The following is a 25,686-nucleotide window of genomic DNA, read 5'->3' as shown; positions in this document are numbered from 1 at the left end:
CCATTTCAGACTTTTACTGGTTTGTAGTGTTGTAAGGTATGAATCATTCGTTCATTGTTGAAGTTCCTCCAGCGACTGTCAAGATGAAGAACAGGAATAAAAGCCCTGTTCATTGATAATTTGTATTTTTTCCATGCACATTCACTCCATATCCCTTTATTTTCTATTAAAGGGCCTGAACACCGCTTAATGCAAGTTTACGCCCTTCAATGTAAAAGGTCATATAGCAATACATTATTTTTCTTTTTAAATGATTTGATTCCGGGGGATTGGTTGTCTCACTTCAATGTCACCCATGTCATCTTTTTAGTTTAACAGAAAACAGAGTCAGTTTTGTATTCTTTAATATAAAGTATAATTTTCCATGACAAAACGACCAATTTTTCTATGTCCGGTAGTTTCGTATCTTCTCAAAACATTTTCTCGAACTATATCTGGACATCGGTGGACATGTTACATTGCCAAACCACACAACCGTTCACCCGTCATTAACGACCACTCCGACTACGCTATTTCGATATTGTTTAATTTTTTTATTATCAATGTTTCATAGACTAACCGATACATATTTTTACAATTTAAAGTAGTTTTTAAAATTAGACGAAAGGTCCTTTAATATAATAAAACTCAAGTTCAAAACAAAATTACTAATTTACAAATGAAATTCAACGCTAGGACAATAGTCATGAAGAAGGGCAATCAATGAACAAAAGACAAACCCGTGAACATAACAACAAATTATAATTACATTACATGTATGTTTCAGGAGAATCCGTTATTTTGCTTGCGCGTCATACTAACATTAATCTTCATATCCCAATGAAGCGTAACATTCATGATGACACGTGCCATCATAATAAAGTGCACAGGTCAATTAAAGAAATAAATGATAGAAATCGATTTTTCATGACCCTAGCATAAAAATGTAATTATAAAAATTGAATGCTTCTTTTAGTAATTTTATTGGATTGTAAAAGTGTTGATCGTGCGCACATTTCTAGAATCAAGCGCTTCCGTGCTTCATACAAAATGTGCTTCGGTCAACACTTTTACACCCCAATAAAATTACAAAAAGAAGCATTCAATTCTTATATAGACAATTAACACTGAAAACTAAAAATAAATGAGAAACAGGATACCGAAAAAAAAACAGGGGCGATCGACGTCAGAGGGTGAACAGAACTTGCTTCTTGCAAGACACTCGCCGTGAAAACAATTTGATAAAGACAAGCTTTTGTTTCAACTTATTAATTTTTTTTTTTAATTTCCAACATGAGGCATTTGCCTCATTTGCCTCAATGTAGTTACGGTCCTGCCGTTTAACAAAACTAGATTCATATATATCTTCATAAATACTCTTCAATATACAATTATTAGATTCTAATAACTTCAACCAATAACGTACCATTCTTACATATCTATTTACATACAATGGCAAACGCCCAAGTTCAAAATACACATATGGTTTACAGTCCCTTTTCTCACTTTCAAAATTCTTTTTAAATAATACAAATGAAGTGTTTCTATATCAGATCCTTTATGAAAACCCCATATTTCACAACCATAGTTCACAATACTTGTTACATATGTATCAAATAAGGATATCAAAGTCTCAGTATTATAACAATCATCATAAATCTTACTCAATAAACAAAATGTAGCCTTTCTACCCTGTTCAGATAGTGTTTTCTGTGTTACAGTAAAGTGCCGCTATAATTTAATAACAAACCAAGATATACAAACGGATCACATATTTCTATCATTTTACCATTTAAATACCATTTTTCATTCTCTTTCAGTACACCTCTGTTACGAAATACAACTATTTTGTTTTTTTTCTCAAATTAATGTCAAGACCATTCTGGTATGAACTATCATATACAGTGACTACTATTTTTTGCAATTCAGAAATACTTTCGCTGAAGAGAACTGTATCATCAGCATACATAAAAAGATAAAGATTTAACATTTTTACTTCATATGGTTCTATTCCTTTTTTAATTAACTCAATTTCTATGTCATTTACATAAATTGCATATAAAAATGGAGATAATGATTCGCCTTGCATCAGGCCAACATTACAATGGAAAAACTCTGAAAATTCGCAATCTAATTTTACACAAGTTTTTAACTTAGAATACATTGATTTAATAAGATTCAAAAGGTGTCCACTAATACTGCATTTCAACATGTTTTGCCATAAAACATAATGTGACACACTGTCAAAAGCTTTGACAAAATCAATAAAACAACAATAGAGACGTTTTCCTTTACGTAAACTTTTAGATACAACAGAATGAAGGGTAAAAATGGCGTCGTGTGTACCATAGTTAATTAAGTCGGTCTACATCATTCGCGGAGTCGGTCAGGAACTTACACGGACTCGCTCCAAAACTTTCACGGAGTCGGTACAAAACATTCGCGGAATCGGTAAAAACATGCACGGATTCTGAAATCTTACACGGTCGTGAAAGTACTATATAAAACTTGTACGGAGTCGGGAGGTCCCATGTGGCTTTCCATAATATCCAGGGACAAACCCAAACTGCGCATCAGTCAATATACTGTATTCTTTGCACCACTTTAAAAGTCTTGTATTAATGACAGAAGTAAACAATTTCCCAACATGAGACACAAGCGAAATTCCTCTGTAATTTCCTGTATCATCAACTGGACCTTTCTTAAATAGCGGAACTAAAACACCCATATTTCTGGAAACCACCCGGTAATGAGTATTACGTTAAAAAGTTTACATAACAGTGGCAGCTAGTAGAGTTAATTTACACTCCTTCAAAAATTCATTTAATAAATTGTCATATCATGTTGCCTTTTCAGTTTTCAGTTTTTTAACACACAAATCAATTTCTTGCTCTGTAAAAGGTCGATCCAATTCTTCATAAATGACTTCATTGGTGTCTTCTTCTTCCGGTCTGTCATCAATTTCTTCTTTTGAAACTAAGTTTTTAAAAAGCTTCACAAAATCGTTTAATTTTATGTTGCTTTGTATGGCCTTTTTTCGTTTTCTGAATTTTCGATAAAAGTACTTTAGATTCGTTTTTCTAATAGAACTCAACATGTTTCCCCTCTGTTTTTTTTAAACTATTTTCACATCGTTTAAATCTTTGTTTAGTGAGATTTAAAATAAGTCTGGTTTCTTCACACGTACTTTGGTTAAATTGATTCAACGAGCGTTTATATTCTATATACAACTGTTCAGAGTCATCGTTTATCCACGGTGTATCTTGCCTTATATGTATAGGTTTATAAGTTCGCTCTGTGCTGTTACAATACTCACATTTTAAAGTTTTCGTCACTTGTGTTTTTGTATATTTATTGACAATATCAGACAGACACGAATTAATATTATTCACAATTTTGTCGATATTCTTTGGCTCATCGGATAAACTATTCATCAGTCCATCAATTTGATTGTGGAATTTGCTGCAAGGTCCCTTTTAACGTCATCTTCATTCCATTTATAACAATCATATTTTACAGTTTTACAAGAACATATATCATTTAAAGTTAATCCTTTTAGTTTAAATTCAACTTTTAAGAGAAATACTTAAATTACTTTTGTTTGTCCATTATCAGTCATAGTTATTCTTTGATTAGCTATATAAATATGAAAAAAGAATGTTCACACATATAATATGTCATCATTTAACTTAATTGAAATTTTATAATCTGAAAAATTAGCCTATGTTATATATATGTAACCAGTAAATGAAAAAAGCATGATTCCGGATATCTAAAAACAAGTTAATAAGCATTTTATTTAAACACACGGGCACAGTAATTTAATTAACATTCAAATATTGTCAAACTGGGTACTGGAAGAGTTCGTGCTATTACTGTCAAAGAAATATAAGGTATGAAAGGTTCTATTTGCCAGTTCTTTTTCAAACAATTTTCATAAGTTACAATTTTTAAATAGAGCATTCTTCAGAAAAATTTGAAAAAAAACTTTACAGATCATGCATTTGCATTTGAAATCGTTATTAAATTGAAATATTTTATCCACGTCTACGCAAAGTAAAAACTTGTGTGTCTCAACAGAAAATAGCATTTTTCAGTCTTATTTTTGCTGTCAACATTACTCTCAAAATCTTATAAGGCACTATAAGTCAGAACATGAATGTAACAACAATTGATTAGAATGACAAGGGCGGCAGCTCTTAATTCAAATAATTGTTCAGGAAATAATAAATTTGTTTGTCGATAAACAGTTATAGTCATATTTTGCTTTTCTTTCCTTCTATACTTGTACAGGGTTTCAAACTATTATACTTATTAATTAAATATTTGAATAAAAGAAAATCAAAGCGCTGATATAATTTAACTTTAGTAATTTAAACGTTTCTCATCTGACAAATTCTGCCAATAGAATATAATATCATACATATGAAAAGAAATATAACCTGAAAACAGGTTAATTTGCATATTTTTTTAAGCATACACTTGTACGTTTATATAATGGTCTTCAAACTGGACACTTGTACAGCTCATGACATTTCTATTAATGAAACGTAGGTATAAAAGGTTCGATTTGCCAGTTTAAACTTTTTCACTAAATGTTTGTAATACAGAGAATATCTACGATATTAAAAACGAGCATTCTTCAGAAATTTTAGAATCTTAATAGATCATGCTTTGCCATCCTTTGAACAAGTTATGTATATGTTGTGTACAAGTTATCATTTTGTACAAATTATAATTTGTATAAAAAAAATGTACAAATTATAATTTGTATTTAAACTTTGTTCAAATTGTTATTCGTCCAAAAGGTGCTTGTACAACTTACAATTTGTGAACAATTTGACTAGAATTCACTTATAACTTGTACAATAATTTATAATGTGGAATTGGTTAAAAAAGCATTGATACACACTAGCATATCTATTTCATGACTACACAGTAAACCTTATTTACAAAATGCAAAAAAAGTTCAATATCATTTGTTTGAGCTTGTGAGAAAATTATGGGATTGGGAAATGCACAACATCTTTTGCTTTTTACATTTAAACAAGGAATTATTTGGATCTGGAATAATTTTGAATTCTGGAAAAATTGATAAGAAAATTAATGTAATACTATGATGAAAACTTACCGAACTTTAGCGTATGGCTAAGGTTTAAGTTACTTTCACTGATATTTCAGTATAAACTAACTAACCCCCCTTAGCCGTGCATGCATAGCTAACCCTCCTTAATATTGGGTTAGTTTTTATCATATACATTTCTTATCAATGTTATAGAATTAAAAATTATTCCAGATTCAAATAATTCCTTGTTTTTACCACTTTTGCAGTTACATGAAAGAAACCCCTGACCACCAGTTTTAAAAAGCTTTTTAACTGCTTCACGTAGCGGACGTAGAAGCTCATGAACCGTTGCTGCGAACAGACATGTGTCTTCAACAGCTTCAATTTGAATTCTAGACAAATATCCTGTTAGAATTCCTACAGCTGTTTAAATGCAGTACCAAAAATCATTGGTGAACACATGATTGTGTTTTAATTTTTATACTCAGAAGCCATCAAATTCTGATATTGTGAAATACCTACCCTTTCTGATTTGCCTCACACGCATTTGGGGTATTCATCATAATAGACCTTGCTGATTTTTGTATAATCAAAACAAATATAAAAACTAAAATATTCGATGCCATTTTGGAGGTATAATCGAGGAAATAAATAGATACTATTGTTGTAAGTATAACAGGATATAACACTATTGTTTTTGTATATATACGAATAAGGAGAGCAATTTGTCAGATGTTAGTTCAATTGGTAGTTTATATATATTTACATTTAAAAGCAACTTTTCGTGAAAAACTCGAGTAACAAATTTTACAAGAAGAATATAACATTTTAGTCCATTATTTTTTGTGGGAAAATTCACAACTAACGCTCATATAAAAATTCGTTGCCGCGAGTTAGTAGTTGATAATGTATGCATTGGTGGGGTAATGGCACGATTAAGAAAAAGTGAGTTATTAAATATTTAAAACTATTCAATAACAAAAAGGTTTACGCTGTGAAGTTTTAAGGAAAGGGCAACCAAAGCATACTGTTTACACAAGCAAGAGTCACATGAGTGTAGAATTATAGTCACTTAAACTTCTCCGGTCTTGTATTGGGGAAGGGTGTCTTTTTAAAACAAAACCACGTGTGATCGAAACGCATCCATTTAATGCATTATCCAGTCTGCAGACGTAACACACATTAAACTTTTTTGTTATTCATTTCGGCCCTTCAAAGTTATGCCTACACAACCTAGACAATTGATTTAATGATAAATACTAGCATGTTAACGTCTTAATCAAATGTGGCTGAAATGTTTGATATTTGACTTGAAAAAGCAACTGCTAGTAGTCTACGTGGAGATAGAACATTTTTTTATTTATTCGCCAGCCATCAGCCATAGACCTGAATAGACCTGAAAATGTACGATTCGATTTATTCAAATTACAATAACTTTTTTTACTTTCCAATGGATTTTTTCAAATTCAAATCTTATTAAAGGTTAACCTTAATATTTAATTAAAAAGAACAAATATATATGATAAAAACAATTTTTTGATGCCAAAACTCGGACCTGAACGAGAAATGAAAAGACCTGAACAGACCTGAAATTCAAAGGTCAGACTTATTCAAACTTCAATAACTTTTTTAAATTTTTCTATGGATTTCCTTCAATTTTAGATTTTGTTACATGAAAATTCCAATATTTTATCAAAATTTAAAAGAATTAATTAATGATATTTTGTGGGTGTCAAAACTCGGACCTGAACGGGTAATTAAATGACCTAAATCGATGGTCTGATTTTTTAAAGTTCTATAACTTTTATAATTTTTCAATCAATCTCCTTGCAATTTGATTTTCTTATACTCGGAATCAATAAAACATTTCATCAAAATGACAAATAATTTTATAAAAATTAAATGTTGGTTCCAAAAATCGGACCTGAACGAGAAAATAGAAACCATATTTCAGTCAGGTAAATTATGTTTTGACAGTAATAAAAACTTCAAAGTCACTGATTGGTGTCAAATCCTTCAAAAGGTATTTATTTTCACTAATTAGTAATGTGTTTAGAGCCTTCTTTCATCCCCCTAACATGTCTTCTACTGAATCACATTTGCCACACTTACAATTACATTCCACCACACTAGTTTTATATTTCGGTTTACCTTTCATGCTAATTTTTTCTTTGGAAATGGAATAAATTCACCTTTTTCCAAACAAATCACAAGATGTTCTCTAAAAAGTTTAGTGTCAAATTCTACATGTATCCAACCTGAAAAAAAACTTGTAAAACAAAATTCTACAGCATTTGTAATTACGAACAACCTACAATCTATGGAATTAGTTTGTTTCTGAACTTCTGGAATCTTGACCAACAGACGTTTTTTATCATGTGAAGGTTGTATTTCTGAAGATGTTGTTAGTGTGCTCTGATACTACTATAACACGTACTCTTAGATGCTTGCGGTAAAATTGAGATCTAATCAAATTTAACTTTTAAATATACAATCAAATAGTGCTTCTATTTATTATTTTTCAACTGTATTCTTAATAAATAATTATAACTTAAAACAATAAATATCTTCTCATAGGTATTCATTACCACACGCTCGTTTACGGTTGACATAACAGAATACACAAATACACAGATTCAATGACTGGTCGTAAAGTTTGACACGTGCCAACCAAATATTTAGCTATAGGACGACTGTTGGGCAGATTTTTGAGGTATTTATCTATTATGAAATGAATATTTTTATCTTTTTCCTAAAATTTATTGTTCAAACTTTACAACGAATAACAAAAATGATAATAATCTATTCAACTTTCTATTTCGATTTGAAACAAATTTCTCCACAAGTTAATTAAGACATAATAAGTCACTGTCCTGGCAGATTTTTGTTTACTTTGAAAATGAAAATTGTTCAATTTCTTTATTTTATTTGATAATTGGTTCTGTTACTTTATAACAGTAACAAAATAGTTTGTCAGACAATCGCAATACAGAAACTATTTCATTTAAACAGAAATTTAACGGAGTAGGCTACTGTCCTGGCAGATTTTTTTTGTGTTAATAAAATAAAAGTTTATATAATTTTATATTTTCATAAAGCTTATATTCTAAACTTTCCAATGAACCAAAATTTGCTTACCAGGCATTCATTTTGAAGAAGATATTTAACTTTATATTTTGATTTTGAGCTGATTTCAACAAAATGTCTAACGTAATAGGCTACTGTCCTGGCGGATTTTTTTTACCTTTAAAAATTGAAAAAAATATTTAATTCTAGATTTTTAGAATGAGTTTTCCCTAAACTTTATAATCGTACAAAAATGTTATGCCAGACAGTTGTTTTTGAGAAATTATTTCAATTATAAGTAAATTTTTCTCGGCAATTTCAGCCATTTTTTTCTTAAAATTTAACTGTCCTGGCAGATTTTTTTTAACTTATTAATTTTTTTATTTTAATTTTTTTACAAATAATGTAAGTATATACCCTGTTCTTTATTATTAAGTTTAAATTTTAACAATATGTTGGTTAAAACAAAAGTTACAGATGAAAACGTATCGAAAATAACTGTCCTGATTTTATCTGTCCTGTTAATAGACCTTCATGTTGTCGGAATTATTTTACACTTTGTAATCTTTGTGTCTTTCATAGATTGCTACACAATGCCATACATAACTGTTACCTGTATTTTCTAACACTTACTTTGGTCTCCTTACTATAATGCAACCGCCATGTTTATGCGAGGAAGACCGAGTTTTGTGTTTACAAAAAGGTTGATTTAGCGGATCGTATATATCAGAATGACACGTAAGTCTTCTACATAATATTTCATAACATGAACTTGCGATCTATCTATATGACAATAATAATCGCACTGTAAAAACTATTGTTACCAGACGACCAAAAAGTTGTGCTATTGAAAATTATTGAAACGAAATCGCAAGATACTTGCGATTTCAACTTTTTTCAAGAAAATGAAATAAAAAGATAAACTATTTCATTTTTTGACATATTATCCATTACAAATTGTGTATAAAGTTCTACTACTCGATATTGAATGACAAAAATAAAATCAATCAACAAAATAACGAGTTTGCAGTTGCATGTTGACATTGTTGTTGTTCTATTGATATGCTAATCAAACACCACCTCACAAATTGTTTACTTCACAGTCATGACGAAACATAGAAATAGTTCCTACTTTAAGTGTTGGCAGAATGTAAGTGAATAACACCCTAGATTTTATTATATAATTTACATTGCTTGATATAGTCATGTATATTTTTTACAAAAATGTACCATGTTGTACTGTTGTACACTCTCAGTATACCTCAATTGTCAGGTCAATATTAAATCTTTGCACATGGTAAGCATTTTTGCCCCTTTCATAAAGGCAACCAAAGTGATTAACTTCAGTGGCGGATCCAGAACTTTTTATAAGCCTTAGGGGGGCCCACTGACTGACCCAAGCCCCCCATCCCCCTTGATCCGCCTGTGAACTTTTAAGTATATTTACTCATATTTTTTTTTAATCCATGATCATGACCATAAAAAAAACCCAAAAGACTGGACAGCTTTGTTTGAAATAATATACAGTTTGTATATAGATATAAGAAGATGTGGTATGAGTGCCAATGAGACAATATGTCTGATTATATTAAAAGTGTGTCTCATACATGTCATAGTCATTTAAGTAAAGTATAGCAAAGTAATCTTTATCTAAAGTCGGTTGCATATATAAATATTAATAACAAGGAACATGAGCTCTTAATTAGAGCTCTTTAAGGATTATGTACCCTTTTGTTGTTTCAATGCTAAACATGGAAATTTTAAAGAAAATCCAGCCGTTCCCTTGTACGCTAATATTTGACCATTCTATGCTTGATAGATAGAGCATTATTGCATGCAGTGCTAGCAATATTTTCCTTAGGACAAGTTTATAAATCAAAATATTGATTAGAACAAATATAAATATGGACCAATTCAAGTACACCTTCTAGGGTGCACTTGACTTTAGTGACTTAGCACAAGGTTTTTTTTAGAATGTAAAGGTTATTTAGGCCTTTTTGTAAATAACAAACGCTAGCACATCATGGACAAACAAGTGAGTAATCTATGTTAAAAATTTTATAACGAAAATCTCGGTATAAAGTCTGTGAATTTCTTCAAAAATCTTATATGCTTTTTTGCGCCACATTATCCCTATCAGGCGCGTAGCTGCCTTTACGCAAAAAATCATTTGCTCGCACATTTTTTTCACCAAAAAAAATTAAAAAATTCTGAAATTGAATCATGGATAGTTTTTAGTCTTTACAGATTATCGTGTCGGGCGGTGTTTAAAGCCAAAATCTCTGATGTCGTCTGTAGCAGTGACTAATAAGGAACTATATATCCTTCAATATTCGCAATCTTCTCAATTCTAGTTACAATGCCAGTAACTACATCAACTACTGAACGGTCATTTAGTGCATTTAGGCGACCAAAAACTTATCTCCGTTCAACCATGGTACAGTACAGACTATCTTCGTTGGCGCTCATACATGTTCACAAAGAAATGGATATCAACACCGAGAGAGTTCTGCGATCATTTGCCTTGGCAAAAAATAGATATATGGACTTTCGATATTAACTATACTTTAAGTCTTACATGCAGTATTAACATTTAATAATACAGGCTCAATACAATCACCTTGAAAACATCTTAGATTTATATCCCTTACTTATAAGTCAAGACTTAAAAGTGGCCGTTAGATTTCGTATTCCCATTGTCCGTTCGTCCAAAAGACTATTGATTCACCTGGGGTATCTGTGCCCCAAATGACCTTCTACCGTTGTCGTAGAAACCTCTCCTTTGATTTGAGAATGACCTTCGTGAGAAACACTACCGGTGTCTTGCAAGAAGCAGGAACTGCTTACCCTTTTGGAGCACCGGAGGTCGCCACATTGTTTTCTGGGTCCGTATTTTTCATCTGTATTTAGTTTTCAATGTTGAATGGTTTTTTTCTCCTTTTGTGTCTTATCTGTTGCCGGGTTTGTCAATTGTCCATTGATTAACGTATTCGGTTGTCGACTCTTCCTGATCTTCCCATTTTATAAAATTTATTTTATATTTGAAAATAACCATGTTAATAATATAAGCAGCAAATTACAGAACTCACTAGACTTTTACTATCGTTTCATGAAAATATGGTATAGTAAGAAACAGATAGGGTATTTTTCATGTTCAAAGCAGTCACTGTAATTACTCATATGCCCGGAGCTTCATGGGGATTCGCTTCCCTGGTCCACCGACTAGGGTGCTACCCTGGATCCCCGACTAGGGTGCTACCCTGGATCCCCGACTAGGGTGCTACCCTGGACCAGCTGGGGACTTTGAGCGGTCCATAGCCTCCTCCCTTGCCGAATCACTATAAAGTCCACAAGTATTCACAAAATAGGAGTTTGGGCGTGAATTTCATAAGCATGGCATACCGGGAAAATGCCTGAAAAAATTTATCATTTTCTGCATAAAATGGTCCAAAAAAAATTTCGCCTCGCATCGCTCGGCAATAGTTATGATTGCACTTTATGTAAGTCCAGCTACACCCCTGCCTATTTTCTATTTAATGCAATGAAACAATAAATAAAATATAGCTTTGGAAAGAGTTTCCCCTTGGTACATGTATATGTGCAAAATGGCACATTTCTAATATTCATTATCTTTGCTGTTTTGATATAATTGCACTTGAAAATTTCAATTTTTTTTTTCACACCTTTAGATTTTGGTTGTTGCAGATGCTGATCTGATTGCAGAGGTATGTGGAATGGAAAGAAAGAGATACATGTACATACAGAGACTGTTTGAATTTAAGGTGTAAGTACATATACATGTATGATATAATTATTAGAAATGACGTATCAGCTTATCAGTGAATGTACAAACATTTATAAGAGTTCTATATTTCAGTTAAGAAAAACAATTTTTTGTCATTTGAGTATATAAGCAAGGCAAATGGACTTGTTAATGTTTGTCAATAGTACATTACTCATCTAACATACTTCTAGAAAATATAATTTTATTGGACTGTTTTCCTCTGTTGTATACACAATTGAATGAATCAGCAGTAACAATAAGACAATTTTATCTTCAGAGGTGGATTTAGAAAGTGGGCAGCGGGCCGCCAACCATTTGGTGGGAAAAATTTGGTTGATTATATAGAGAATCACTGAAACATGACTGGGTCCCCTCTTATGAAAATGTATGGATCTGCCACTGATCTTTTATATAATTACATGCCAATTTTGTTTATTCTTTATTTATATTATCAAAATATCTATATGACTCTTCTCTATTTCAGGTAAAAATGAGCTGCATGTACCAGAAAAGATATTGAAAATTTAAAAACTGTTTTAACAAGAGCATCATAAAATATAAAAAAAAAGAACAATACCAGGTCTGGACCTTTGTGGCTGCTTGCAATTAATTCTAAAATACCAGGAAACAAGATGTAGCTACACAGCAGACATGGCAGATCTTAAAATTGCTAATAGGCATCAACTCAACATTTTCAAGCTGCATTTAAAAGGAAAAGCATTCCTTTTCATAGAATCCAAGATTTTTTTTAACCAAGTCAAGTGGTTATTAGACCTGTTATCATGAAAATACTAACATATATATTAGTATTAACAGTCACATGTAATATCCCAAATATAAGAACTATTTGGTATGTGTGTGACTATCTTTCTTCCCATGTCATGTTACATGTATGCTCAGAATATTTTAATGTCACAAGGGTATGAAATGGATAAATGATATATTGTCAACCATTTAAATAAAACAGACAGGCTCACATATAAATTAACTGTCTATGTGAAAGTTCAAGTTGACTAAAATTAAAAAAACATATATCCAAAAGTACAGAATTGCCTTTCTCAGAAATTTTGTATGTTTAATAGAATGATACTTGTAGCTTCTATTTTCTTGGATCTGTATCAATATATTTAGGGAGATGTGGTATGATTGCCAATGCGACAACTTTCCACCAGAGACCAAAGTTAGTGTTAGAAAATACAGGTAACAGTTATGTATGGCATTGTGTAGCAATCTATGAAAGACACAAAGATTACAAAGTGTAAAATAATTCCGACAAGATAACCAACCATCAAGGCTTCCTCTTAAACCAGCCAACTCACTGAAACTAAACATAACAGCCAATTACAGTCATATTAACAATAGGTACTATTTTGGGTCAACAGAGAATTCAAAATAGCCACCAAAGGCAATGAAAATTAGAATGAGAACTCAATAGGATATTGACTTGGATTATTTTCAACTAGGTTTAATATAAATGGTCCCAGTTTTCAAGAACAAATGAAATGGAATCAAATGATCCAGGAATATTCAGTCTGTCCAACACTTTTGAAAATTTGTTTTCGGTGCTTTTAATCACAATATGTTATGTTCAAGCAGAGACATACTACATGAAAAAGTAGTTAGCTGGTTGTTTTGAGGGATTGAATTCTGTTCTTGGAACAAAAACATAAAAAAAGAATGACACGAAATAAAGTAAATGGGGAATCCAGTTTTTCAAACTATGTACATACAGTTTGTATTTGAGTTTTTGACTTAGTGTTTTAAGTTTTAATAGTGCTCCTTATGCCGCAGTCACACTAGGCCACGATCGCACTACGATCTCTGAAACAAATGCAAATTTTGACGATCGTAGTGCGATCGTGAAGATCGCAGTAAGGTTGTGGTGAGGTCTTCATGACCGTGATGAGCGTGGCCAACTTTGAACATGTTCAAAACAATCGTGGTGCGGTCGTGCCGAAATCAGGTCGTAGTAGAAGCGTAGCGAGAGCGCAGTAAAGTCGTGCTAAGATCGCAAAGGTCGCTGTACCATCGTAGCGAGAGCGTAGCGAGAGCGTAGCGTAAGCGCGAATCTAGTCTGAGAGATTGCGCTACGATCTCACAGCGACGTTATTACGACCATCATGTTCTCCCCGCGACCAAACAACGCTTCTACTACGACTATACCACGTTTATACTACGCTGTTCAAAACCATAGTACCAGTGGCGGATCCAGAGGGGGGTTCCGGGGGTTGGAACCCCGGCCCCTTTTTATGGACGATCAATACATTTGAATCGGGACATATGGTTGGAACCCCGGCCCTTTTTAAAATGGCTGGATCTGCCCCTGAGTACGATTCTAGCACGCTCATCAGAGTCGGATTTAGAGGGTTTTCCAGGGGGCCCGGGCCCCCTTTTGTGGGAAAAATTTTGTTGATTATATAGGGAATCAATGAAACATGACTGGAGCGGGCCCCCTCTTAGGCAGTCAGTGGGACCCCCTTATGAAAATTTCTGGATCCGCCACTGCTCATGCCGTCCTCATCACGCCCGTCTTACGACCTGACTACGTTCATACTACGACCATTTCGAGTTCTAGCCATGCTCACTGTCATCGTCACATAAAATATATAAAAGCTCTCCATGTTTTGTTTGTCTGTATGTAATTTGGACCTCATGACCCTAATATTCAACAGCTCAACCATGCTTTACACATCTGTATCATTCCCACTTTTGTTCAATAAAATATCGTCAGTTGATCTGGATAGATCAGCAATACGTTGTGATTCAAGTTTGATTGGTTGATCCGACATCTCTACTGGATCAGGATTCGTACCAGAGGCCCCTCTGACTACATTTTCCGTCACCACCACGCCCACGAGTTCTGGTAGATATGGATAGTGATGTTGACGTTACTGCTGAGGGCGTAGTTAGATCGCGGTATAAACGTGGTAATATCGTAGAATGATCGTGGTAAGAGCGTGCTATAATCGCAGAAGAAGCGTGGTGAGATCGGATAAATCGTGGTATGGTCGTAATGAGAACGTGATAAGCGTAGTAAGATCGAAATAATCGTAGTGAGGTCGCAGAATAAGCGTGGTGAGAACGTGGTATAATCGTAGCAAGATCGTTGTAGAATCGTAACGAGGACGTAGTAGCATCGCGAAAACAACGAAAATCTACATTTCATGCCGCTCTTATCGCGACCTCACCACGATCTGAATTTATTTTAGATTGCGGTGAGCGTGATGCGATCGTGGTATAGTGTGACTGGGGCATGACATGCATCTGCCTGCTGAGATTACACAATTGAAATCCACGCTAAGAAAACCTACAAATAATTCTACTGCCTATTTCCTCAAATTGAAAAAAAAACACCTAAACACAATGAAACCCGTGAAATCATCGGCAGATCCCGCGAGTGTTCCTGGAGTCGGAATCCCCTTTCAAAATGACTGGCTCCTCGCCTGGAATTAATATATCACAGGTTGTGGTCAAAGGGTGGATCTATCCTGTTTATTAAATAAATGAAAGGATAATATACAGTCTGTTTTTGTATGATGTATTTCTATTTGAATCCATCTGATGAGTTGAGGCCTTTTTTAACTGCTTTTTATGGTTTTTTTTCTTATATTGGAATATTCTACCATAGCCCTGCTAACATGTTTAACCCCTCATTCTGTATGAGCCTGTCCCAAGTCAGGAGCCTGTAATTCAGTGGTTTTCGTTAGTTGCTGTGTTACATATTTATTTTTTCGTTCATTTATTTGTACATAAATTAGACCGTTAGTTTTCTCGTTTTAATTGTTTTGCATTTGTCATTTCGGGGCCTTTTATAGCTGACTATATTCGGTGTGAGCCAATGCTCCGTGTTGAAGGCCGTACCTTGACCTATAATGGTTTACTTTTATAAATTGTAACTTGGACGGAGAGTTGTTTCATTGCCACTCATACCACATCTTCCTATATCTATATATGTATTTACGGCTTTGCTCATTGTTGAATGCCGTACGGTAACCTACAGTTGTTAATTTCTGTGTCATCTGTCTCTTGTGGAGAGTTGTCTCGTTGGCAATCATTCCACATCTGTTTGTCAAGACTGCGACTTTTGTCGCAAAAGCGAGACATAGCGATCCTACATTGTGGCGTCCACAAATATTCACTCTGTGGTTACAGTTTTTAAAATTTTAATAACTTTCTGAAACTATCATCGATTTCTACCAAACTTTGAAGGAAGTTTGTTTATGATTATAAGATAGTATCCAGAAGTAAATTTTGTAAAAAAAAAATCCTGTTTATCCGTATTTACTTATAAATGGACTTATTTTTTCTGCCAGTTAGCATAGTTTTTAAAACTTGGATAGAAGCTTGTTTATGATCAAAAGCTAGTATCTAGAAGGAAATTTTATAAAAATTTATTTCCTGTTTTTCCGTATATTACTTATAAATGGACTTAGTTTTCTTCCAGTTAACATTACATACAGTCTGCAGTTAAAGATTTTAAAACCTTTATTAGATTCAAACCATCCTGGATTTTAACCACACTTCAGTTGGACAGAATCAAAAGATAGTATCTAGAGGAAAAAAATCAATAATTTCCCCCATTTTTGTTGAGCCTGCTACTATAACACTTTTACAACAAAAGTAGGCGAGACACTGGGTTCCGCGGAACCCTTACGATTTTTTTTCTATAAACTCTTTAATATATTTTAATGATAAGATGAAAAGAAAAGAAAAAGTCACAATAATGTTTATTTATGTACATATTATATGATTTCACATTGACAAATACAGAGTGGTCCTAAAATATTCTGTTGTCTAAGGTGCTGTCATAAGCAAGCCGCTTTTGTTGTAAATAGATAAATAGTTCATCCTTTTATTAATAGAAGAATAGTCTATAAAAGATGAAGACGAAAAAAAATGAAATAATCATCACTGACTCTAGAGTGAATCAACGGAGTAACAGAAGTTAAGAACTATCGAACAGTTGAAATACAACAACCTGGTGACACGTTTCATGAAAGGAGCATTGCAGTTAGAATGCAAATTACCTGTGAGTGTCATCAAATCGTTAATATAGTACAAAAATATGTGCACAACAGAAACAAATAAATTTAAAGTCTTTTTTTTAAATGTTGCCATTTTATAATCATATATACCTATTATGATCCCTATTTAAACATGTGCATGGCTGTAATTAATACGCGTTAGTTTGTAAACAAAACTGTATTGGCCTTTTAATTTTAGAATAATAGAGTTCAAATATATCAATATTCATGTTATAACTTATTGTCATTTTGACGGAAATGTTTTTAAACCAATGGCAAGATACGATTTATTTTTCAATAATCTCTTATATTTACTCAATTGATATGGTAAAGTACCAACAGGTTCGAATAAGATCTTCCCAGCATATTATCATTGGTTTCCCTCCCCCTTACTTGTATTCCCCTGAAGCCAATAACGAAAGTAGATTGAGGACTGAAGAAAATATATATGCCGATTGTCCTCATCTGTTTTCGGCTTATTTAATACAGAAATTCGTGGCATTTAATATAAAAGTTTAGTTCATTTTTCCCTATATGATTCATGTGTAGAGATCACTTGCAACACTTATCCATAGGTAAGAATATTGTTCCGCTTGGTCATGTTGTATCGTAGCACAGTTCGGCACCCAGACAAATCAGCACCCTAGAAAGACACTTCGACACCCAGACAAATCGGCACCTTACATAGACGAATCGGCACCGAAAGATAAAATCAATTATTAGTCCTTGATCAAAACATAATGAACCAAAAATCAAAATTACCTGGACTGATAAAGGTATGTGGGCATGACCTCAATTTGTCTAGCTCAATTTGCAAGTTTAGTGTTAATATAGCAATAATTTCGACTGTTTTTACAAATAACCAATTTAATTCCTGCACTAATTTATGACATTATTGAATATGATATCTTCGATGAAGTATCTTATGAAGTGGTTTATTTGTGAAGACTATTGCAGCTTAGTCATTTGGGTAGCTGTCTTATTTGTGTGTATTTTTTTTCCATATGCATGAAAATTGATTTCATAGAGTTCACCATTCATGGAATTCTAGACAGTTCAGCACCCAGACAAATTGGCACCTAGACAAATCGGCACCTCATAAAGATAAAATCAATTATTAAATTCTTGATCAAAATATAATGAACCATTTATAGGCGGTAAAAAAAAGGGCCATTAACCTATTATGGTATACCGTTGTCCGTCTGTCCGTCCGTCGTCAACATGTCGGACAATAACTCAAAAATGCTTTAACCAATTTGCATAAAACTTTGGTAAATTGTTTCTATCTATTGACATGAGCTCTCTTTCGTTTTTTATAAAATTTAGATTTTACGTTTCCGAGTTATGGGGTTTTATTCATTAAAAAAAGGGGGTTTTCCAGTTTTCGGACAATAAGTCAGGAATGCTTTCACCAAGTTGCAAGAAATTGTGGTGAATTGTTTATATCTATCAGTCAGGGGACTTACTTAAATGAGTGATTTTCTAAATCACTGATTCAAGTAACATTATGTCCATAAAGGTTGGAAGTAAGAGTTGTCTTTCTTTAATAATCACCTATTTAAGTAGTACAAATTAATCACTAGACTAAGTGATTTAATATTATTGTAGCTTTAAATATAGAATACTAATGATCCAGGGACTAATTATGTTGCTAAAATTATCAGAACCAACATCTGTGTTGATAGGATGACCAGGTCATGTCAGGTGATGACCTTGTACTAAATCTAGGATAATGACATAAAAATCACTTGTTTAAGTATCATACCTCAATTTCCTTCCAAAAAATCACTTCTTTAAATATCATTATTTTAATAACACCCACTAATTTCAACACCCCCGAACAGTGAAATTTTGATCGCGAACAGTAGAATTTTATTACATAATCTGTAAGATGAAACCTTGAATTTTACAGGAAAAGTACTCCCACTGCTGGGAAAAATCTGTTGAGAAGGTATCAGTTCATTATGTAAAGCCATTTTTATAGCATTTTTTCAACTAAAATAGAATTTGCAGCTAAATGATTGCATCAAAGGCATAAACCTTGCTGCTTAAAAGAAGAAAAAAGTTCATTTTTTTCAATTTTACTAATGAAAAGATATTATCTAAACCTATGTGTTTAAAATTTTGGTAAAACTACAATATCACAATTTGTGACAAAACTTCGAATTTGCTACTTAAATAAGTGATTTAAAAATCACTTATTTTAATAAGTCCCCTGACTGTCTATTGACATGAGCTCCCTTTAGATTTTTATAAATTTTAGATTTTACGTTTCCGAGTTACAGGGTTTTATCCTTAAAAAAGGGGGGATTTTCCAGTTTTCGGACAAAAACTCAAAAATGCTTTCAGCAATTCTTATGAAACTTTGGTGAATTGTTTGTATGTATTGATGTAAGCTCCCTTTAGAATTTTATAAATTTTACGTTTTACATTTCTGAGTTATGGGGTTTTATTCATTAAAAAAGGGGTGATTTTCCAGTTTTCAGACAATAACTCAAAAATGCTGTCACCAATTCTCATGAAACTTCGGTGAATTGTTTATATCTATTGATGTAAGCTCCCTTTTTATTTTCATAAATTTCTAATATGACATTGATAATTAATTGAACTTTATTTGTTTATAGTCTGACAACAGATTTACTAAGTATTGCACAACAGCAAGAAATCTTTAATTGAATATAAATTCAATTCATATAACCAATTTCAAGTTCTTTGAATACATTTATTCAGAAACCTATAATATGTCAAATATTTAATTACAATCCAAATTCAGACCTGAATCAAGCTTGAATATTGTGTCCATTTTTGCCCTAACTGTTCAGTGTTGGACCTATGGGGCGTATCTAGCTGCGCTCAGCGAAGCAGTTTATTCAAATTCTGTATTGCATATTTTATTTACGGATTTTAATATTACTGTAACAATTCTTTTATTTTTCTAATTATATATATATAGAAAAAAAATGAGGTTCCGAATTGTCTTGGTCCTGAAATGTCCTGATCCCGAAATGTCCAAAACGGATGCCGATATGTCTTTGTACCTGGGTGCCGATTTGTCTGGGTGCTGAAATGTCTTGTTACTGTTTGTTACAAGTTTGTTACAATTTGCCAGGTTTACTATCCATACCAACACCCGAAAAAAATCATGTGATTTTTTTCGGGGTCCGTATGGATAGTAAACCCGGCAATTTGTAACAAACCCCTGTGATTGTAGTCCAAATAATTATGACGTCTTGCAAGGCTATTTTAATTTTTTTTGTGACGCCTTCCTACGACGGCATCACAGAAAAAATTAAAATAGCCTTGCAAGACGTCATAATTATTTGGGCTAGTTGTATTGATAAGACAATATGTAAAATTACATATTTGTCGACCGGCAAATATCTCAAATGCCAATTGAAAGAAAATTTGGAAACAGGAAGAACAGTCAGGTAAATATATTTCACCATCGGGCAAAATGTATCAACAAACAAAGGACATGATGAAAAATACAGAAATGGTTGACATGGTTGATATAACATGATATAAACAAGATAGAACCACAATATGAATAACAAGATCTTGTATCAGTTGTTAGAGCCCCTGATTACTGGAGAAATATTGGCAGTTCAAAATCCAGAACAACAGCCCATTGAAGAAGGAAAGAATATTATATCTGAACAACTCAAATCTCAAACATTGAATTTTGCAGTCGCTTTTACAGATTGGTCGTGTTTTGGAAATCCAGGCCCATGTTTTGCTGGATCTATAAATTTCATAAATAATCAAGAAGAAAAATTAAAAAAACCTGTATAAATCTAACAAAGGATCACTCTTGCTTGCTGAACTTATAAATATACATGTAGCAATAACAATTGTACTTGATTATATCGAAACTTTTTCAGAATCTCTTATTGAAACTTTATCTATTTTTCGGACAGTCAAACTGCAATTTGGTATCTTATCTGTTAATTGGAAAAGTGACAATTACCATCAAACCATTAATGAAATCAAAGGAAAAATAAAATTTTTAAATGAACACAGAATTTTGATAAATTTCAACTGGACTCCAGGACATGCCAACATAAGAGGAATCAATGAAGCTGCCAGACACCTTGGCAATAGAAGATGGGAAAACAGCAATTCCGACGTCATTATTTTAGATTTCACCCTGAAGTTAAAAATAAAATAAAAAAAGACTTCCCATCAAAAAAATTGTTCAACCTTATCAACAGTTTAAGAACAAGTTATTCAAAACGAAATGCATACCAGTTTATAATAAATCAACACATCACCTCTGAAATCTGTGAAACCTGTAAACAAGAAGATGTTCAACACTACCTTTTTGAGTGTGAACTAAATTCCGAAGCCAGAGACAAATTATTTCATCAAATTTACTTCATATAACCGGTCAAATTCCAACAAATTTAGACAATTTATTATCAATCGATCTGCCAAATGCAGAGATTATCATTCAAGTTTTAGCTGAGTACATAGAGGAAACGATCCATTTTAGTAGATGATTTAATAGGTAATCTTTTTGTTGTTTTTTTTCTTATCATTTCTGTTATTTATATACAATTTTTACTTTTTTTTATTTCTTAGTAAATGTTTTTCAATATTTAAGTAGTAAGGAGAAACTACAATGGAGATTATCATTTTACAAGAGAAGATAATTTACATGAGAGATGACCCTGTCATCAAGACAATGATTGAAGATCAGTCAGAGCTCTGATATAAACAAGTCATAATATTCTGACTTTACTTATGAAAGTCAGAATATTTGGTGTCATAAGTTACCTCCCATCATTTTTAAACAAAAAGTGACTTCTACAAGTCAGGTTCCATGCATCCCCGGTCGGGGAGAAAGTAATAAAGAATTAGATCTACTCTAACATTGTTAAGTTGATTTTCTAGGCACGCTATATATATATATATATAAATATGTTCCGGACCATATGAGTATTATACTCATTTGGTTATTAACGGGCTGAACCATATGAGTATTTAGACCATTTAGGTTACATTAGGTATTTATTGAATAAGTTCTAACTTTCTTCGCAAATACACAGAGCTCATTCTCTGAAAGCAAAAGGGCACAATTTGCAAACTGAATTCCTTTATCTTTAATTTTGCGTACTGTCTGAATCTTGTTGTATCTGTTATATTAGCTTTGCTATATATAGAATCAATTTAAATAGCCTTTATTCTCTACTTTTTCGTCCGTAAGTGTACTTTTTTTCTTATTGTTTTAATGATTATTTAAGAAACAATATTCTTCTTATTTCTACTTATTTTCGTTTAATGTGTTCTTGCTCCTCTTCATATGATCTTACTGTCACTGTAAGATGTAATGAATATGAGCAAGAGCACATTATTTTACTGAAAACAATTAGAAATATTCAAAAATTTCAATTTAATAAAAACAAATTTAAACACCAAAATAATTTAAAAAAAAAGAAGAAAAAAGAGTTGGTTCAAAGGCCAAAGTTCCTGTGAGGTTTAAAAGCAATTGACTTCTTGCTAAGTAGTTTATTGAAATATATCTTGAAGTTAATTTTCAAAGACAAAGTGGACATATTTCGTTTCGTAAGGACAAATCAATAATGACTAATCAATAATGAGCATGTAAAAATTATTTTACTATGATTATTGTAAGTAGAATTCACATTTTAGCATAAATCATGTAACAATAATTACCATATGATTGAATAAGTCAAAATTTCATTTTTAGAAACTCTAATTAATGAGACACCGTTTCAACGTTCATCATTATGCTCATGTTAATAATGCAGACCATACACATATTGTCTGACCATATGAGTATATATACACATATGGTCATAACCATACATGTATGGTCCAAATACACATATGGCATGTATGATCTGGAATATATATATATATATATATATATATATATATATATATATATATATATATATATATATATAAATAAGAAGAATTGGTATGATTGCCAATGAGACACCTCTCCAAAAGAGACCAAATGACATGTAGACATGTACAACTATAGGTCACCATACGGCCTTCAACAATGAGTAAAACCCATACTGCATAGTCAGCTATAAAAGGCCCCGAAATGACAAATGTAAAACAATTCAAACGAGAAAACTAACGGCCTGATTTATGTACAAAATAATAAACGAAAAACAAATATGATATAAAGCAACAAACGACAACCACTGAATTAAAGGCTCCTGACTTGGGACAGGCACATATAGAATGTGGCAGGGTTAAACTAGTTTGTTTGGTGCCAAACCCTCCCCCTAAACTGGGACAGTGGTATAACGGCACAACATAAGAACAAACTATGCAAAACAATAAATGAAAAACAAATATGAGAAACAGCAAAAAACAACAACCCCTCAATTACAGGCTCCTGACTTGGGACAGGCACATATAGAATGTGGCGGGGTTAAACAAATTTGAAGGCGCCAACCCTCCCCTAACCTGGAACAGTGGTGTAACTGTACAACATAAGAACAAACTATAAAAATCAGTTGAATACTTCATCTAAAATTAAGCCCAACAATGTTAGATCTGCAAATTTGTGTAAACATTTCCTCAGGCTCAGCGGGATTTGAACCCCTGCATCTTAGACATCGTGGCAAAACCGCCTGCACTGTGTCCAGCTGCCCAGACCACTCTACCAACAAGGCTATATGATATATATATATATTCGATTCCTAACATCACTGAAGAGACATTAATTGTCGAAATCCGGATATGGTGTATAAATTTTTGCACCTCATGTTTGCGGTATACCATCTTTTCCGCAAGTTTATTGTTTTCTGTTTGGTATTAAATTAATAATTAAGATCCATTGTGTTACATCTGTGATCCGTTTATTTGGCAATCGCCATGGCAGTCAGCAGGGTTTAAGAACATCCGTTGTTCGACCTGCTAGTCAAATGCGTTTTGTTAAAATATACTTTTTCACTTTTTTGGTCTTTTGGAAAATGTTGTTTGCGCTGTATTTAGACCCCTCTACAAAGAAATTTGTTTTGCATGCACACGTATAAAAGTTGCGGTTTTTATCCAACGCAATCATAGGTTTGAACGTTGTTTTCAATTTAGACTTGTATATATATATATATATATATACACGTCTAAACATGTGACAAGTTTATGACAGACATTCTCCATCGGATAACACATGGTTATACAGGGCTAACACCATAATATATATAACAGTCTCAAATTTAGCAAAACAATTTTAGATCTTCAAATTTGCGTTAGCAAATTTTTGTTCTTCCCTCAGAGGGATTGAACCCTTGCTTCTGTGACATCCGGGCAACACCACCTGCACAGTGCCCAGCTCCCTAGACCACTCGACCACCTAGGGCGCTGGACATGGTGCAGGCGGTGTTGCCACGATGTCACAGAAGCAAGGATTCGAATCTCGCTGAGGGAAGAACAAAAAATTTTCTAACGCAAATTTGAAAGGTCTAACATTGTTGGACTAAATTTGAGACGAGTTATATATATATATATATATAATATCAATTAATAACATTCCTTGAAAAAAAATTATGAAACAGGGCATGCAGGGTAACAAACATCCTTAAACGGTTAAAATAAAGGGATGGGTTTACACATGTTACAGCCATGTGTTTGTCCTGTATAACTACCTATTCTTTGATCATGTCAAATATAGATTATGGATGGTTTTTTAAACTAGAGGGTGTTTCTCAGCTACAATCTCATTGAAGGCCGATAGCCCTGAGATTGGATGTGGCTGAGAAACATCCTTGAGTTTGAAAGCCCATTGATAATCTGTTTATTGCTATTTTGCCTATGACGTTGTTGATATTTACATGGACAACGTCACGTGCACCCTTAGTTTCTGACGATAATTCCCTATCTCCAGCGAGAAACATGATATGAAAATTTATCACAAAAAAAAAAAAGAAAAGAAAAAATACACAAAATAGCGATAATCATGTTTATAGTTTTTCTACTTTTATCATTACTGTTAAAGTTTCTTTTCAGATATGAAGAAGAACGAAATATGAAGTTCTTAGACAATTATGGCAGTAGTCGTTATCATCTTTTATGTGCTTGTAAGATACATTATATTTATTGTGAACTTTAACAGCTTAAATGCAAAATTTTAATAATAAACTATAGTCATGAAAGTAGGGCAAATTGAAAAAATAGTAGAAAGAAAGTAAAAATAGGTAAGAACTTGCATCAATTATGGAGTCATCCTATTGATATTACATCAAGCTTAGTCTTATGAAAGAAGCAGATGCAGAATTGGTCGTATTTCTAGTGAAAAAGATGAAGTATTACAAAATCATATAAATTTTGGTGTTCAAAATAATAAGTAATATATGTAAAGTTTGAACAGTATCAAATGTCATTCAAATAATAAAACAATCAAACCTGTATACTAACTTTATAATAAAGGTCATGTTAAGTCACTTTTATCATTTTTAAGTGCAATTAGTGCAGAGAAGGGTAGGGGCACCATTGATCACACTACTCTTGTTCACTATTGTCAAAACAATTCATATGATACACTTATGATATGCATTATTGGTATGATACACTTATGATGTGCACTATTTATTTATTATCTTTTTCAGTTTCTACATGCAGTATCATCTTTTTTCAACATTACCTGTCCTTATGCACATAATTTGTATTTGACTGCTTCTGTGAAATGCCCAGCAGTTGCCAGTTACACTTGTTTATATGATTCAGTAAACAAGAATTACTCAGAAAACTGCAAAGGACCATCAAAAAAACCACCAGGTATGTTTTAA

General features: G+C 32.7%; 1 protein-coding gene and 1 long non-coding RNA gene across 2 annotated transcripts in view; both read left to right on the top strand.

The window, feature by feature from the left end:
- The first annotated feature begins 8,744 nt into the window (after positions 1-8,744).
- Positions 8,745-12,994, top strand: LOC127729533 (uncharacterized). The gene is made up of 3 exons (XR_007994673.1): positions 8,745-8,848; positions 11,816-11,894; positions 12,379-12,994. It is a non-coding gene; the product is annotated as an uncharacterized LOC127729533 (long non-coding RNA).
- Positions 12,995-17,330: 4,336 nt separating this feature from the next.
- LOC127729509 (uncharacterized) overlaps positions 17,331-25,686 on the top strand; it is a 186,925-nt gene continuing 178,569 nt past the window's right edge. Inside the window, exons 1-3 of the mRNA XM_052237342.1 lie at positions 17,331-17,493; positions 24,908-24,978; positions 25,507-25,675. Of these exons, the coding sequence (XP_052093302.1) occupies positions 24,946-24,978; positions 25,507-25,675 (202 nt within the window). The 5' untranslated portion in view covers positions 17,331-17,493; positions 24,908-24,945. The remainder of the gene's footprint in view (positions 17,494-24,907; positions 24,979-25,506; positions 25,676-25,686) is intronic.

This window comes from Mytilus californianus, unplaced genomic scaffold (assembly GCF_021869535.1).
Source record: "Mytilus californianus isolate M0D057914Y unplaced genomic scaffold, xbMytCali1.0.p SCAF_2, whole genome shotgun sequence".
Taxonomy (NCBI): Eukaryota; Metazoa; Mollusca; class Bivalvia; order Mytilida; family Mytilidae; genus Mytilus; species Mytilus californianus.
Note: the sequence above shows the minus strand (reverse complement) of the source record. Positions and strands in the feature narration are given on the sequence as shown.